The sequence below is a fragment of the Oxyura jamaicensis genome, chromosome 7, assembly GCF_011077185.1.
Source record: "Oxyura jamaicensis isolate SHBP4307 breed ruddy duck chromosome 7, BPBGC_Ojam_1.0, whole genome shotgun sequence".
NCBI lineage: Eukaryota > Metazoa > Chordata > Aves > Anseriformes > Anatidae > Oxyura > Oxyura jamaicensis.
Genome location: NC_048899.1, coordinates 15,335,540 through 15,352,425, shown reverse-complemented (window position 1 = coordinate 15,352,425; position 16,886 = coordinate 15,335,540). Strand labels below are relative to the sequence as shown.

Genomic DNA, 16,886 nt, shown 5'->3' with positions numbered 1-16,886 from the left:
TTCTTTCTTCCCTTCTTTCTTCCCTTCTTTCTTCCCTTCTTTCTTTCTTTCCTACCCTAATACATTTCTCCTGACTTCTCCTATCTTACTTTCTGACACTTCTCAGAGAATATATTTCAAGAGTGATAAGACACAAATATGAAGAACCAGCACCTTTTCTCTTTATCCACAAAATATATTTGCCTCTTCATTTTTCTGGCCAGGCCTAGATTCTGCCTCAAACTCTACGTTTGAATTTACTGTTTGGCTTTGGGCAAGATGCTTCTGATCCATTCCCTGTTATTCTCGTGGCTGTTTATTCTCATGTAATTATAAACAAGGCAGGAATTCTCTCTCATTATGTGCTTACTGTGCCTAGACCTTTGCTCTGAAGCTTTGATCTCAAAGGCTAGGGCCTTTGGGTATTTTCCCGACATGAAATACTTGCCTCTTTCAGCAAGTATGAGCCTGGTACAGCAAGTTTTGTTCACTTTTGAAGCCACCTAGGTGAGAGAGAGAGAGAGAGAGAAGAAGATGGTGAGTAGTAAGCCCTGAAGCATCAATGTAATACCATTTTCTGCATTCCCATTTCTTCATTCTGGTGATCTTCTTTTAAAGAGATCAGATCATTCTAGTGAGACATTTCAGAAATATTAAGAACTGTTGTCCATTTAAGAAAACTGAGCAACATGTTGGTGTCCTAAATTCTTACTGGAGGGCGTTATACCATATCTGGTGGCATCAAATTCAACATGACATAGAAGTGATTTGAACAGGTAATTTGGGGAGCCTGTAAAACCAGTGTTTCCAAGCTCCTAAGCCATAGGCACTGTCTGTTCTTATCACTTCTAGGGAGTGTTCCCTGTGCCATATTTGGGGCACAGATAAAAATCCAGTCCTCTTGAAATTGTTTTGATATGATTTTTTCAGTTTTGCAAGAGTAGGGGCCGCGCTTATTTTAGACTTGAGCTTAAAGTCAGTAAAAGAATTATCTTTATATGAATATTAGAGGTACACTGAAACAGATATAAACAACCCTTAATCTCCTGGACACAGTGATTCTCGTATATTAACTGCGAGGGCAAAATAAAGTATATTATCTCATCAGTTGTGTTACTAATTTTTCCTGGGACTAGCTCTTAATTCTTCTTGTTAAAAGGACTGTAAGTATAGTAGATTGCAAGTTGTTTGTATGTTATTTGATAGAGGTTTTGTATCTTGCTGGAGAAGGTTATTTTTATTTTTCTGAAGAGACCTGTTGTCACCCTTCTGTAACTTCAGAATGGCTGTTGTCTTACATACATTTAATTGGCCTTAATCAGTCTGCTGAGACAACAGTTCATAGTCTGAACTTTTCACTTTATTCTCTGTTCTCATTTGTTATTTCCTGTTAGGAGGGAACCGTGATTAATGCATTTGTTTGCTGAAGGAATGCAACCATTTAAAAAACATGCTCAGAATTGCATGATTATATAATAATCATAGGAAAGCTAATCAAAATCTTCCTCTGTTCCAAACATATGCAACAGTTGCAAAGTAAAAGTTACATATAACCTTTACATAAAGAACATAAAAAGTCATACTCAATTAGAAATGCAAGCATTTATTACCTTAGAAATCCAGTCATTGTGAAGCTGAGGCACCTCAAAAAAATTAAAGTGGGTGTCTCCGTTACTCTACGTATGTAGTTATTATGGTGGCTTATAGCTAAAGAAAATACTGATGACATCTGGGGAGGAATAGGATACATACAAAACTTCTCTGGAACAATATCTCATTGGTGTGCACATGCCACATACTGAGGACACAGCCACTACAGTATCTGGTGTCCCTGCTGGGCTTAGTCATCTGGGGTGTGCTGAGTGGCTCTGAGCTTTATTGTGGACTTGCAGAGTCAATTTAATACATATGAGAGACAAGTGGCGGAAGTTCAGGTTCCTTTTCAGGGTAGAAAAAGTGAACCAGAATCTGCAGGGCTGTCCAGATGGGTGCTGGCTCCCACCAGCACAGGGCATGGCCTTTTTTCAGGAGGATGAAGGTTTCCCAGAGGTGAAGCTGTGGTTTCTCTACTTCATCATGAGTGAGGGAACAGTGTGATGTTTAAGAAAGGAGGGTTGGACTGTGGTTCAGGAACTAGGCAGGGATTCTAGGTTTAGCATCTGGTTTGATCAGATACTTCCTGTAGGTCATTCTCAACCTTGTTTGTCTGTAAACCAGACCAATGATACTTCCATATGAGTGCAGTTTCACTACAGCCTGAGAATGCTTAGGTGTTATGACTGGATGACTGGTTATGTAAATACTTTGTCAGTACTGACATATAGGATATAAGACCATATTTTAAATCTCAAGGGGAACTGTTTCTCTAAACTTCTGTTTTTACTTTGTAATTTGTTATGGTTACATCATGGACTTGCAGAGATTACAGCAACCCCTTACGCTCAAAAGGTTGCTAAGAGAGATATTTGTACTTTTAGCTGTATTAACAGAAAAAAAAAATGAGAGCAGGAGAGAGTGCCAACTACATGGTTACCAGGTCCTGTGTTCCCCCTGTCCCCCCCAGTGCATATCCCAAGGACATTGGAGTTTCTATATTTTCTTTGGGGATGGAAAATCTTGGTGCTTGGGATCTACATGAAAATAAATCACTTTTTTACCAAATGCAGTTGCTCATTCTAGGCATTTGAGTTACCTGATTGTGGAAATTGTAAGCTGCTCAATTGTAGCAGTTGTCTGGATGGTTTGTTATATTCAGGCCAGACCTACAGTAGATATTTTTCCTATTACAGCAGCATTATTTAGATATGAAGTTGTGTTTTCCATTTGTTGTTTAACATTTCCGTGGCAGCAAAAATCCCGGTCTGTAATCATTGCTTTACTGGTATTAACTGTGTCTGCTCTATGAGAGTTTTTTAATCCTGCTCTAACACTCACTTTGTCTGTGTAAAATGTTATGAGGCTATTATCTGGCCTGGTGACTTCAATACCACAGATGAAGTGGTGTGTTTTGACTAATAAGGTCATGTTTAGCCTTGTTCAAAGACAGTTTCTTTTGGCATACACTAGGAGATACCTAGCTAGCACATTGCATATGCATTTCTAGCACTGCTTCACTGAGAGACATAACGGTGAATGATGGTTATTTGCATTCTTGTCTTGTCTGCTAGAACAAATACATCTATATTGTGTCTTGAAAAGGTGTTGAATCACATATCATATCTATCATGATCCATTCTAGTTGTTGAATTCAGAACAGCTTACAAAGTCGTTTTGTTACCATATGCGTACTGACCATTAGAACAATTGAGCATTTTTGTGGAAGAGAAACCTGCACACAAGCTCTGATTCTGCCTTTTTTTTTTTTTTTTTTTTTTTTCTAAACTAGATTAAAATGCCAGTTCCCTAGTAGTTTTGTCTGCAGGGTTAGCTTTAGGCTTAATTATAGCATAGCTATGATTTAATTTAGTAGTATGGGCGTACTAGGCGCTTCTTGCTATAAGAATGTTTCTACATGGGGGCAAACAGTCAACTTGGTTTTGTGCCGTTGAGAGAGAAATACATACATAGGAGTCTGACAGTTTGTAATCTCATCAGTATTCCCCATGAGTTTTAGAATTTTATGTGTTTGTAGAATACTTTCCAGAAATACATATATACATCTAACAAGCTTGCTCAGCCATCTGTGTTTTGAACTTCACAGATATACATGAAATTCACCCAGTAGTTTATGTTTTTGAAGCTACATACATTCAAAATTTAGCACCGCAAAAGTTCCAAGATTTTTCTTCTGAGGGCTCTCAAATGAATTCAATATCCAGATGAACTTTCTGAGACACAGCATGACAAGCAGGCTTTGGGTGACCTTTTGAAAAGTTAGTTGTTCTCCAACATCCGACTTGTGCAAATGGCAAATGCTGAAGTGAGTCAATCGAACGAGCTTTCCTTTAGCCATAGATCATACATGTGGAATGTGATATGCTCAGAATTATTCATGAAGATGTTAAAAGGAGGAATTGTACATTATATGCCCTCTGAAATTAACTACTGAGACAGCCAACTCCATGTTCCATAATTTTCCTATTCAGTTAGGGTCCACCATTGTGACCTGTGAAATCAGTTTAGCTGCCCAAAGGCTCCAAACACTGTTCATCACACTGAACAAATAGATTTAGAGACTGCCACTCAAATATTTGTGTTAACTTTTAACTAACACAGACAACAAATACGTTCTTCCCTTGGACTGCTCTGTAAATGTCTAAAATAATAAGGGCCAAATGTGAGGTAGAGGCTGCATGGGCTGCAGCCCAAACATGTGCCATAACCCTAACTTGCATGGTGCCCAGAGAACTTTGAACCTCCAGGAAGACTTTACATTGAGTGAGGTGAAAGGAAATTGCAACTGTTTTGTTTGTCTTCTTCTATTTTAGACTGAAAACCCATTCTAATTTCATTCCAAAGCCATTCCACTGACCTCAAGGCTGAGGCACGGAGAGGTCAAAAGACTTCCCCTGGTCAAACAGGATACATGTGGCATAGCCAGGAATAGAGGCCATAGATAGCCCTGGTCCCATGTCATAACTGCAAGGCCATTCTTACTGTGACAAAAGATGTTTTGTTATAAGCAGTTTCAGTCATTTGTCTGAGTTGTCATTATGGCTCAACTTTCTAAAAGACTATAATTGTTGCAGAGAAAAACTCCAGGTACTTGCAATTAAAAAGCTGTGAATCTGTCAATTGAGATCTGATTCTGGATTCCCACACTGAAATGTACAGAAAGGCATTAGTAAAGAAAGGCATGTAGTAAAATCTCTTCTCAGCAGTACGACGACCTTATATTTTAGATATATTTATTAATAAGGTGTGTTTCTTTAGGCCATTCTGTCCTAGGATCTAAAAAGCACTAGCACTGAGCGCCAGCCTGTGATATTCATGGAATCATAGGGTTGGGTTGGAAGGGACCTTAAAGATCATCCAGTTCCACTCCCCCTGCCATGGGCAGGGACGCCACCAGAGCCTTATCCAACCTGGTCTTGAACACTTCCAGGGGTGGGGCAGGGATATTTCTTACATATTCCTATGAAGTCGTTTAGTAATTAATTTCAATTTTACCAAAGAGGACAGGAAATGAAACCTCCTGGTCAAACATTCTGAAACCTATTTACTTGAAATTAAACAACTATATTCATAATTAAGCAACTGAGCCAAGGCAACTGAGGCTCAGTTTTCAGAACTGCTTGTAACCTCAGCAAACAGGAAAAGACTCCAGTCAAAGTACAACTGCTAAGCATACATTTTACACAGACTGTGTATTTAAAAAGAAGACAGGATGAAGTCTAAAGTTGGTTATATTCATACAAATGCAATACAGCACTGTTCTGTAACCTGTAGCTGCCCCCAAATCCTACTGCCTGGCCTCTGACCACACTTTCCTGTTTATTGAAAAATATTTTCCTACCTTGGCCCCTTTTTACAACCCTGGACCATCAGGGACTGAGACAGTGAACTGCATCATCTCCCTTACACTTTCTAGCAGTAGGCCTGAAAGCCAAATGGGAACCGTTTGCAAAAAGTCTGTTTTCTCTGCTGGACCTCAGTTTGCAGACAGGTTCATCAGAGTGTCTTCCCAGCCTGGAAATAAGGCCAAAGATCATGCAGGAAATAAGAAGCAAAATAAGGAATATAATTAAATTTCTTCACTTTCAAGATCTGGACTTGAATTGCAAGACAACTGTACTTCTAAATGTTTGTTAATAAATAAGCTCGTATTTGGGACTATGTGTAATACAAAAACGTCCCTGTTAAATGATGGCTAACAGCCCAGAAGAAAAGAAATCCATGTCCTTACTGCAGTAAACCAACATAGCTCCACTGAATAATATCCCCTACGGCATATCTTTTCCAGACCAGCGCCTAACGTGATGAATCTTGTCGTAGGAGTGCTTTGTGTATGTGTTAAATGTAGAAGTTTCTGGACTTTGCAAGTGTAATTGGCAATTTTTGCCAAGCCTTAGCCATAAAGTCTGGTCTCAGTATCTGTACCTCGGGAGCAATGTTATCCAATGTTTTCTTTCTCCTGCTATACATCATCTTTGGAAATTCTAAATATTAAAGGAATGTTGTTGGGTGGCAGGCAAACAATTGTTATTGTCATTATTGTTAGCACTGTTGGGGGGGAAGAAAAGTTTTGGGGTTACACATATGTGGAGGAAATGCTTGAATCCTAGTATTGTTGCATTGTGCCAGCTCTTGAGAAATTTAGAAGCAAACCTGATTAGTGACTAGGATACAGGATTCTAATCAGCAAGAAACTGAAAAAATGCATTGATTTATTTAATTGAATAAATTCAGTTTGAAGGTATAAATCTGTATGCAGGCAAAGACCCTTAAAAATTGGATTATTAATCTCAGTGTCCTCTGAAGCTGTCCAAATATAGTGTTGTTCCAGATGTTAATGGTACTGCTTCTTGTTTATACTATTTCTCAGAAGTTATGCTGTTTGAAAAAAATTACTCAAAAGGGTGGTACCAGTATTTGATGCAGAATCTATCCCCATGGGGCAAGTAATTACATAAATGCAGGCTAGTAAAGTTCATTTTATCAGGACAGCAAACCAAATAACATTCCTCCAGCCTGATGTAAATTGCAAAGGGCAAATGTTATCATAGCCTCTTGATAGAACAGACTGTATTGACTTTTATTACATTTTTAAGAGATATACAAATACACAATTTTTATATTTATTTTTAACCTTGTTCCATCCATTTACAAATAAGAAATCTAATCCTACCAATGCATGTACACATATGTAGCTTATATGAGTAATCCTTCCAAAGTAAGCAAACTACTTTCTTGGAGGAAAGTTATATACATGAATACAAACTTGCAGATGTGCTTCTGCAGGCAGCACACTCCCAACATCCTGCTCCTGTTGTCCTTTAGCATACTAAAATTAATGGAATTACAGGAATGCAGAGCTGGGTTCCAAAAGTGCAGGCTGAATCTCTGTTTCAGAATGGAGCTAGTGCTCAGAAATGTACCACTGAACTTATCCATCGTACAGCCAATGGGTTGGTCATATCCTGCTCTCAGTGCAGCTGAGTCCAGTCAAACAACACAGCTTTAAATGAAAACAGAATTTAGCAGAATATTTCTTTTGAGTACAGCAGATACTTTTGTCAGACTGTTGTCATCTGTGCTATTCTTTATCTATGCTGTAGAATGAATACAGAACTTCTAAGTGCTTTTTCCTGTTCAACCATTGTTTGATGTTTTCCTGTCTTTTTTTTTTTTTTTTTCTTCTCTCTTCTTGATTTTACTGGTGGTTTGTATTTTCCTTTTTAACACTCTTTGCCCTCCTACACTCTTCTGCTCTGTTTTTAGAGGAAAATTCCTATTTGAAAAATTGTGTTGTACTTGTAAGTTCCAGAAGCTTTGCAACAGAAGAAAACAGAGACCGTCTGTCTGTCTTTGTCTTAAATAGATCAGTAAAATACACAAACTAAACATCACATCACATTTCCAGCTATAGCTCTTACAGGGTGTTATTCTCCAAAGAAACTTTTCTTTCATCATAATGGAAGAGTACCACAGTGGTATGCATTGCCCTTAAATGCATTCCTTATGTTTCCTTCTCTACATCGTTTGCTATATTATAACTGGGCTGCGTCCCAAATAAGTCATCCTGAAGTCAGCAACACTACTAGGTGACAAGAACAGCACCCAGCCCTAGGGAATCTAACACCTTGACTGGGTCTGAGAATCAGTGCTCCTTGATACAAAGACAGATACATGATAGACAGGAATAAACCTATGAACCTTCAGTTGCTGGAGAAAACGGTGTCTATATTTTAACTGTTATTTTAACTGTGTGGGGATGGACGTCAATAAAAAAAAAAAAAAAAAATTCTTTCTGGCATTTTTTCACCTATGTAGATTCCTGGTGCTTTTCTGATTTCTGGCAAAGATACTATCCATAAAACTTGTTTCAAACAGGATCAGAACAGTAAAATACCAAACTCAACTAGAAAATTATACAAATCACACTTGCAGTAAAACTTTGCAGCTGGTCTCACAGAAATCTGCCAGTGATATTGTGGTCAGCACCCTCTTAAGAAGTGAATGCAAGGAAAACAATTCCTGAAGACTTCAAGTGATACTTGTATTTGAGTATTTTTTGTAATGTCTGCAGCCAGGATATTCCACAAGCTTTGTACTAGCAGTTGACAGCTAAGGAGTGATAGGTACGTGAAACTGAGCTCAAAGGAATTGCAGGTTATTATTTACAATGCAATAGGACAGTTCTCCTTTGATTGTTCTATTTCTTTTCTCCTCCAGAAAGCAGCTGTGCAACATGACATTTGAAGATTTTGAGAACTACTCTTATTTTTATGACCTGCCTGAGGAAGAAGAATCACCCCAGTCCACCCTCAGCATTGCCCATATGATTTCCCTTTCCTTTTACAGTGTGGCATTTCTTTTGGGAGTCCCAGGTAATGCCATTGTCATCTGGTTTATGGGCTTCAAGTGGGATAAATCGGTCTCCACACTCTGGTTCCTCAATCTGGCCATTGCAGATTTCATTTTTGTTCTCTTTTTGCCCCTTTATATCACGTACGTAGCAATGGGCTTCCACTGGCCTTTTGGGAAGTGGCTGTGTAAAATGAACTCATTCATTGCACTACTTAATATGTTTGCCAGTGTTTTCTTCCTGACATTCATCAGCCTTGACCGCTACATCCGCCTAGTCCACCCAGTTTTTTCCTACAAGTATCGGACTATAAGGAACACCCTCATTCTCAGTGGGATCATTTGGATATCGGCTGCAGTTATTGGTGGCCCTGCCTTATACTTTAGAGACACAGCTACAGTTCTCAACAATGTCACTATTTGCTACAACAACTTCCACGTGCATGATAGAGAACTCGTTATGCTGAGACATCACATTCTAATTTGGGTGAGGCTTGTATTTGGTTACCTCTTTCCTCTAGTGACCATGGTCATTTGCTACTCGTTGCTGATTGTTAAAGTGAAGAAGAGAACTGTCTTGACTTCGAGCAGGCTTTTCTGGACCATTATTGCTGTAGTTGTAGCTTTCTTTCTTTGCTGGACACCATATCACATATTCAGCATTGTGGAGCTTTCTGCTCACCATGATGAAAACTTGCACGACTTATTGCAGGATGGCATTCCCCTCTCCACTGGTCTTGCTTTCATCAATAGTTGCCTCAATCCAATCCTCTATGTTCTCATCAGCAAGAAGTTCCAGGCCCAGGTCAAGACAACAGTCTCTGAGGTGCTAAAATTGGCACTGTGGGAGGTGAGCCGCTCAGGAACTGTCAGCGAGCAGCTGTGGAGCTCAGACAACACCCATGCACCTGTGCACTATTGCGAAACTGCTCAGTGACAGCTTGTCACCATCCTTCTCTGAAATAGCTGACAGATTTGGAGGTGTAGTTGACTTCACATCTGCCAGTCAGATGTGCATCTTTGCAAAAATGGTTTTATATAAACAGCTGGCTTAACTGTGCTTGCTGCTTTCCTTTAAACGTTTTTAAAGGACACATCATTTGGGTGTGGTGTGGTTGCAATGCGGACACCCTGAACTGAAAGTTGTCAGCGTAAGTGGAATTGCTTGAACTGGGTTTTTGATCAGGAATATTGTTATAGTCCTGTTGTGTTGTGGTTCTATAGCTTATTGATATTAAAATAACACACAAAAATATTCCCCTGATCCTCACTGATAACACTTTTGATCTAGGCATCCTCCTCCAAGAGGTCATGGCCATACATCAGTGGCTTGTGTCTCGATTATCAAGTGTTGTTTAAAGTACGAACCACCTGGCTACATCCCAGCCTAGTGAAGTTGTCAGTAGCTCCGCTCTGCAATCAGAGCAGTGTCCCAGGACAGAGAAGACTAACTTGCTGCCTTCTGTTGTCAAGGGAAACATAGAAATAAAATGTTTTCTCCCATTGTTCTTTGTCTTATACTCAAAGCTATACCAGGAGGCTGTGGTTTCTGGTCCCTTATTCTTGTGCTCTTAATACTGGTTGGGTACAAAATACTGAGTAACTGTTTCATGTAGGATTTTGGCTCACTTGAAATGTGCAGTTAGTAGAAATGGTTCCCAAAGAATTTGAGATGTCCCTATCAAATGTTCTTTTTCTAAACTTTCAGGTTTAGAGAGGTTTACAATTATTAGTTGCTCTCTGCTGGTCTTGCAAACAAAATTTAAGAAGTTGTATAACATTTTGTCTTAATGGTAATTTTCTAAAAAAAAAAAAAAAATCAGTGAATTGAATTCAGTGATGTTAAGTGAATGCAACAATATTATTTGACAAGTCTGTAATCTGTCTGCTCCCGTAAGAAAGAGGCAGCAGTCCGAGTTGTATTATATCCTATTCCAACCTGTTGCCTGCTGTAGAATCACACATGCACCAATGAAAATATACATGCTGAGTGAACCAATTTCTGAGGCAATACCACTTAACTAAGAAGCTGTACATAGGATAAAACTCTGCTAAAAGTAAAAGCATAAAGCTTTTGGTAAATGCAAACTAGTTTTTCCTTGTTACTGACCTAAGTATCTAGAGTAAAACTGCCTTTCAGATAATCTACATGCCAACACACATAAGTAGCATTCATACTTTAAATGAGGTCTTATATGTGAATATATTTTATACAAAAGCATATATATGTGCATGGATGAGCACATCCAGAATTGGTAGCTGTACAAATAGAAACTGTCTGATTGTGGTCTGTAACTGTTTCTTTGGGCTCTGGTCTGAATTTGGGAGAATGAGGCAGGATCAGTGGAATTTCAATGTGTTTAACTTTGGGCTGGAAAGTTGGTAAGCAGCATTCTTCCCTGTGAGTCATTCACTGCCTGGTACATAGCGACTCATCATCATGTTTTGGTACCATGCAGCTGAATGTGCCTACATCAACCGCTTGGAGTTTTTCTTCACATATTCCCTGACATCTTTCTAAGAATGATGTGTTAGTACTCCTTTCCTGACTGTACTCCAAGTGGAGTAATAAAATTGTTGTTTCCAAAGAACGTGTTCATTACTTTTCTCAGCAGCGATTTGCAGTGACTGTCCACTCTTAGAACTGCACCTTCCCAACATTTTTAGAAGATGAAATCAAACCCTGACCTTTTCTACTGAAGGAATTAAGGTTTATTTCAGTTTTCTTCTTGCATGTCAGCCACATGAGCACAGATACCAAGATATACAGAGAAAAGCTTGATTTTCAAATGGGAGAACAGTCAGAAAATGTTTCACAATGCTTTGCTAGGACCAGCTCCTTGGGTAAAAACTACAGTGAGAAGATTAACCACCACCGTGAGCAAAAGCCTCCCCTAGAGTAGACAGACAGAGAACAGAATTCAGTAAAGCCAAGGTCAACCCCATCTATAGGAAATAAATGGATTAACATCTTTGCAGTGTAAATACTACCTCATTCACACCAAGATCAGTTACAGAATTATCTCCAAAATAATTTCTGCAAGAGTAATGGAACAAAGCAGATAGCATTCTAGGTTTCTGCTTACAAAGAATAACCAAAAAACGCCAATTATTCTCCCACACCACTTGGACTGAGAAATGCTCATTCAAAATTCTACAATGGGGAAAAAAGCCAAAGGAAGGAAAACTATCAAATTATGCTGCAAAATACTGCAGGGAAAAAAATTAATAGGAAATGGACCCATAACCAGTCAGTCATTCGGGAATAATGCATTCTTGCCTACTTGTCTGTTTTGTAACTGGGGAGACCATGTTCTCAAGCTTTCTGTTGTTCCCATGCAGCAAGTTTACTTCTGCCTTCAGAAAAAAAGGAAATCACAAACAAATGCCCACCAGCTGGAGTTTGTACCTGCACTTGTGTAGCATGCATGAAGGATTCCAGTGTAGGTCAGATGGACAGCTTGCAACACTGTTTTAAGCAAAATTAGTCTATAAATCTAACCACAATCCACCTGCAGTTGCTGTAGCATATAATTTATTGTACCCACTTAATCCTCACTCAAGCACGTTGTGGGGTTGGACAGCCAGTGCTCTCGGGAGGGCTTCTGGAAGGGATGCGCTGCCCCCTAGTCGCCAGTAAGTTAGTAGCACCTTCCACGGATCACAGCCCTGCTCCTCAGGCTAACCAAGTGCTTGTCTGCAATGTGAGGTGCAGATGCACCAGGACCTTGGAATATGAAAACAGGAAGTTATCACCTTTTTATCAACACCATTATTTGCTGTACTAATTAAGAAGCCCTGAAAATTATGCAAACTTTGAAATAATTGATTTAAAAAAAAAAAAAAAAACTTCAGAGCAAAGAAGTCCCAAGTCCACACAACAGACTTCCCTTAGTGAAAGCTAAATTTTTATTTTTATTTTTAAAAGACCCACCATACAACTATTTGGTTATTCACCAAAGTTTTGAAACAAAATTTATACTCCTGTTTAAAGTGCTAAATAAAAGTTCAGTCCAGATTAATGGTGAACATGAGCTTCCTATTTCCTCTACTCTTGGTTTAGGGTACTATGGTGCTGGAGCAATCTTGAAATTCAATTTTACCTTCTACTTTACCCGTCAACCAAGTTTTATGTTAACCATCTGGATTACTAAAAGAAGATAGATTTAGATTAGATATTAGGAAGAAACTCTTTACTATGAAGAGTGGTGAGGCACGGGAACAGTTTCCCCAGAGAAGCTGTGGATGCCTCATCCCTAGAAGTGTTCAAGGCTTTGGGCAGCCTGCTATAGTGGAAGGTGTCCCTGCCCATGGCAGTGGGTTGGAATTTAGATATCTCTAAGGTCCCTCCCAACACAAAGCTTTATATGGTTCTATGATTTTGAATTAACCACAGATAGCCCAGTTTTTGCAATTACGTTTATTCTAGATATATCACTTAAATCTTATTGAAAGCAGCTACATCCATGGATTGTACATAATCTTCAAAAGCAGTTATTCTTTCTTCCAGCATATCTGTTCCAACCTTATCATCTTCAACAACACATTGAATCTGAAGCTTTTTGATACCGTAGCCAACTGGTACGAGCTTGGCTGAAAAAAACAAACAAACAAAAAAAATCATTTAATACTCTTTGATTGGTAGAACTTAAATTGCAAACCAAAGATTTAATTGGCTAATAGCACTCATCACAAGCTGCTTCAAAAGGTGTAGTTAGTATTTGAATCTTAACCTGGCTGCTGCACTACTACACTTTTTTGACTATCCCATTTGTATTATCACTTAAGTGAGAATCTGCAGAGAAACATCAGTTTGCTATTTGGAGGGTGCTAGTTCAAACACCACACTTGCACAGCTCGTGCTACACATACGGTAGTATGGCAATTCATTCACTGTTTTAACTACCTGCATTTTCACAGATTGGCAAACAGTGACCACAATGCTACCTATTTGTACAGTAGAATAACAAACCACACTATCTCCCTCCCCCGTATTGAATTTTGTCCTACTTACAAGATCCCCAGACCAAGCCATCTGCTTGAATACTTCGAACACACTCCTCTAGTTTGGCCATGTCTGTCTCATCATCCCAGGGTTTCACATCAAGCAAGATTGATGATTTGGCAACAACGGCTGGCTCTGGGGAAAAAAGAAAATCACCATCAACAGCAAGGAAATTTCTAAAAACTCATGAATATACTCGCAAAACTAGCTTTAGAAGACTAACTTTTCCTGTTTTATCAGGCAGGCCTCCTGCACCAACATACATTTAAGGGGAACTTATACATGCATATCCCAATGTTTAAGATGTGGGTGTATGTTTTTAAGAAATACTCAAACATTAGTAAGCTAGCACTGTTTGTTACATAGGAAGTCCTTCTCAGAGAATCTGAGAAGGAACTTAATACTAGGTAACAGTTTATTTTCCACAGAGGGAATACTGCAACTGCTACAGTACCAAACAGTTTCAGACCAGTAACTGTGGAGGATTTGCATCTTATAGCCTTTTCCTTTAAAAACTCAGTAACTACTAACCAGCTTTCTTACAGCAACCTGCAGAGACTCCCATACAGACATATTTTATACCAGTTCTATGTCCATTGTAATCAGTGAAAATCCTAGGGTTCTCTTTTTGTAGAGAAAGCTCAGCCTCTTGGTAAGACAATCAGAAGTATAATAGGCAGGACAAAAATATGCTAAGGTTCAGTGATTTGCTATGGGAAAGGAAAAGCTCACAGACAACTCCAGTAAAGCCAATTATTTTTGTCTCACTACAGTCAAGTTTATCTATTACAACTGATGTTTTTAGCCATCCTGTTCAAATGCATAAAAACTAACCCCAACATAAAGAGTTAGAGTTCTTCAGACATACTTTTGGATTTCTTCGATTCATATTGGGCCAGACGTTCTTCCCTCAGTTTCTTTGCTTCTTCACTTTCCTGATAAAGAGAAATACAGAATCATAGACAAGCACCAAAACCCTGGATCTTTAAATCACTCCCAGATTGACTGGCATCTACTCAGGAAAAAAACAAATCATCACAACTGTCAGCCGAAAGATGGTGATTTTGTTTTATTCATCATGTAACCAGTCAAACATTTCATTCCATCACAACACATTCCCTTCTAACCCAGATTTTTTATTTTTCAAACTTCTATATTATACAAAGACAGATGAATTTGAGGATCCTGAGCAGGATCTGTTTTCAAGGTCACAAATTACAGTGACCAAAACTAGTAAGGCAAGAATTTGCATATCCAGGAAATTATTTAAAAATAAAAGAACACAAGTCACCACTACCTCTTCATCATCAGATCCAAAAAGATCAATGTCATCATCATCTTTGCTGTCTGTGGCTGCACCTGTTGTGTCCTCAACATCAGCAGGACCGTATTTCCCCAAAGCCTTCTTTACTCCTGGCAAACTGAAGGAAAACAGCAGGTGTTAAGAAGCTTCTCACATGTCAGTTCAAATACTACCCATTTATCAGTGAACCTACAAGCACATTCATAGCAAAAACACGGTAAGAACTAAAAACACATTAATTCTGCTTCTTGAAAACAGAAATTCCCCAAAAATAATTGCCAATACTCCTGAAAACACACTAGTTGAAACTACAGCAAATCCTATAGTCAAAATATTGCTAGTCTACGCAGTGATGGATCCTGCGCAATTCTGCTGCCCTGTGTGAGTGCATGGATAGAGAAACCTTTTGTAATGGAATAATTTATCTGCTATGTATTCTCCGTAGAAAGTTATGTTCTTTACCTAAAAATATTTTCATTTTAAAAAGTCAACAGTAACAGTTAGCACGTTGACAGCATATGTGGAACCAAAATCCCATGAATTAATCTCCTACAGCTCAAAGTGTTGTAGTCTCATTCTAAGCCTGTCAATGTGAACTGTTGTTACAAATGCTGTAAAACTAGCTTTAGTTTTCAATAACTTGCGGTGTTTTCCATTGCATGGACTTTTCCAAGCAACTTTATAATTTCAGTCCCATTTAGAGTTAAGAGAGCTTCAAAAATCCATTGGTGATTGAGCTACCCAACTTTACAAAACTCCCTCAACAACAGGACTGAGGCACATAAAGGAGGCAGTGTAGCAACTGACACTACCTATGCTGTACCTTTATAGAGAGGCCTGCAGTCTCCATGGATGTCAATACAGCACCTTTCATGAACACTATAATCACTAAAAAAGAGAAAAGATAACATTTGCTTTTATAGTTTCCCTTCTTCATATGGGCTTCTGCATTGCAAATCTTTGATTTAGTTTAATTTTCTGGGATTTAAAAAATGCTTTGTCGTCTACTTGTTCTTCAGACCCAGGGGAGATTACTAGTAAGAAATTTCAGCTTTTAGCAGTTATCTCTGTAATAGGCAGCAACACAACTCAAGCCTTTCTAAAACTGCAAGTCTCAGAAACTGAAAGTGTCAGCAAGCGTTCAAAGGCAGATTCAGCTTCCTGAAATTCGAGGTGACCCGTGTAACATACTGACAGAAAAGGTCTGCTATGCTGTTCTTGCTCCAATGCTAGCAGAACCCACGTGGTACTGGCAAAAAATGCATTTTGCGTAACCTCTTAAAAACAAATGCAACGCTTCCTAGGCCTGGTTGTACACGGATTCGTTTCCTGCTTTAACCATACCTTGCCTTTTGCTTTTCATACGACTTAATGTGGTTATACCACCGAAGGGCATGGTACAGTTCTGCGGGAGGCGGGGCACCAATGGCTTCAAAGACGGCTATGTCGGCCTGGGATGGAACATACCTGCGGAAAAGAAGCCGCAGTTAGCCCCTCTCCTTCACGGCACGCCGGAGGACGGCCAACACCAGCCGCTGGCCGCCGGCAGGACGGCGCCGGTGCAGCCGAGCAGCCAGCAGGCCGCGCAGCAGAGGCCCGCCGTCCCAGCGCCCCCCCGCGGCTCGAGGCCCCCCGGGTCCCCGCCAGGCCAGCAGAATCCCCGGCCGCCCTCACCCCTCGATGTAGCTCTTGTCGGCCAAGAAATCGTTGAGGACCCGGAGGCCGGCGGCGGACTTGAGGTCCCCGAAGCCCATGGCGGCAGCGGCGCGGCCCACACCCGCACCCTCCGCCCTGCCGCCACGCAAAGAGGCCCGGCGCTCTCTGCGCCCGCCTTATATAGCATCGGATATCCCACCGCCATATCGAAAGCGCGCGTATCCTTCCGCACGGAGGGACGGCGAAAGAGTCCCTGGCGGGGTTTGCGCCGCCGTGGCGCGGGGCGCGCAGGGGCTGAGCCTCAGAGGGGAGGGGGGATCGCAGCGAGGAGCTTAACGCTACGGGCGGGCCCGGGGCGCTTTGCGGACTTAAACAAGAAATTTACCTTTCCACGTCCTGCTCCCCTCCCCCCCACCTCCCCGGCGGCAGCGGAAGGGGGCGAACATGACCAAAGGCGGCGCGCGCATGCGTGACGGC

The 16,886-nt window shown here is 40.2% G+C and overlaps 2 protein-coding genes, 1 long non-coding RNA gene and 2 other non-coding genes across 5 annotated transcripts in view; 2 read left to right on the top strand and 3 right to left on the bottom strand.

The window, feature by feature from the left end:
- Positions 1 to 11,033, top strand: part of LOC118169990 — an 18,580-nt gene extending 7,547 nt beyond the window's left edge. Inside the window, exons 2-3 of the long non-coding RNA XR_004752416.1 lie at positions 744 to 755; positions 10,216 to 11,033. This is a non-coding gene — a long non-coding RNA (uncharacterized LOC118169990). The remainder of the gene's footprint in view (positions 1 to 743; positions 756 to 10,215) is intronic.
- GPR1 (G protein-coupled receptor 1) overlaps positions 1 to 11,033 on the top strand; it is a 16,704-nt gene extending 5,671 nt beyond the window's left edge. Inside the window, exon 4 of the mRNA XM_035331858.1 lies at positions 8,314 to 11,033. Coding sequence (XP_035187749.1) covers positions 8,330 to 9,382 — 1,053 coding nt within the window. The 5' untranslated portion in view covers positions 8,314 to 8,329 and the 3' untranslated portion in view covers positions 9,383 to 11,033. The remainder of the gene's footprint in view (positions 1 to 8,313) is intronic.
- Positions 11,034 to 12,849: 1,816 nt separating this feature from the next.
- EEF1B2 (eukaryotic translation elongation factor 1 beta 2) lies at positions 12,850 to 16,576 on the bottom strand. Its single transcript, XM_035331859.1, has 6 exons — positions 16,428 to 16,576; positions 16,098 to 16,220; positions 14,748 to 14,871; positions 14,319 to 14,385; positions 13,460 to 13,585; positions 12,850 to 13,038 (listed from the first exon to the last, which is right to left on the bottom strand). The coding sequence occupies exons 1-6, from the start codon at positions 16,505 to 16,507 to the stop codon at positions 12,884 to 12,886; spliced, it is 675 nt and encodes a 224-aa protein (XP_035187750.1). The 5' UTR covers positions 16,508 to 16,576; the 3' UTR covers positions 12,850 to 12,883.
- LOC118170363 lies at positions 13,800 to 13,933 on the bottom strand. Its single transcript, XR_004752680.1, has one exon. It is a non-coding gene; the product is annotated as a small nucleolar RNA SNORA41 (small nucleolar RNA).
- On the bottom strand, positions 14,460 to 14,538 carry LOC118170362. Its single transcript, XR_004752679.1, has one exon. It is a non-coding gene; the product is annotated as a small nucleolar RNA SNORD51 (small nucleolar RNA).
- Positions 16,577 to 16,886: the final 310 nt, after the last annotated feature.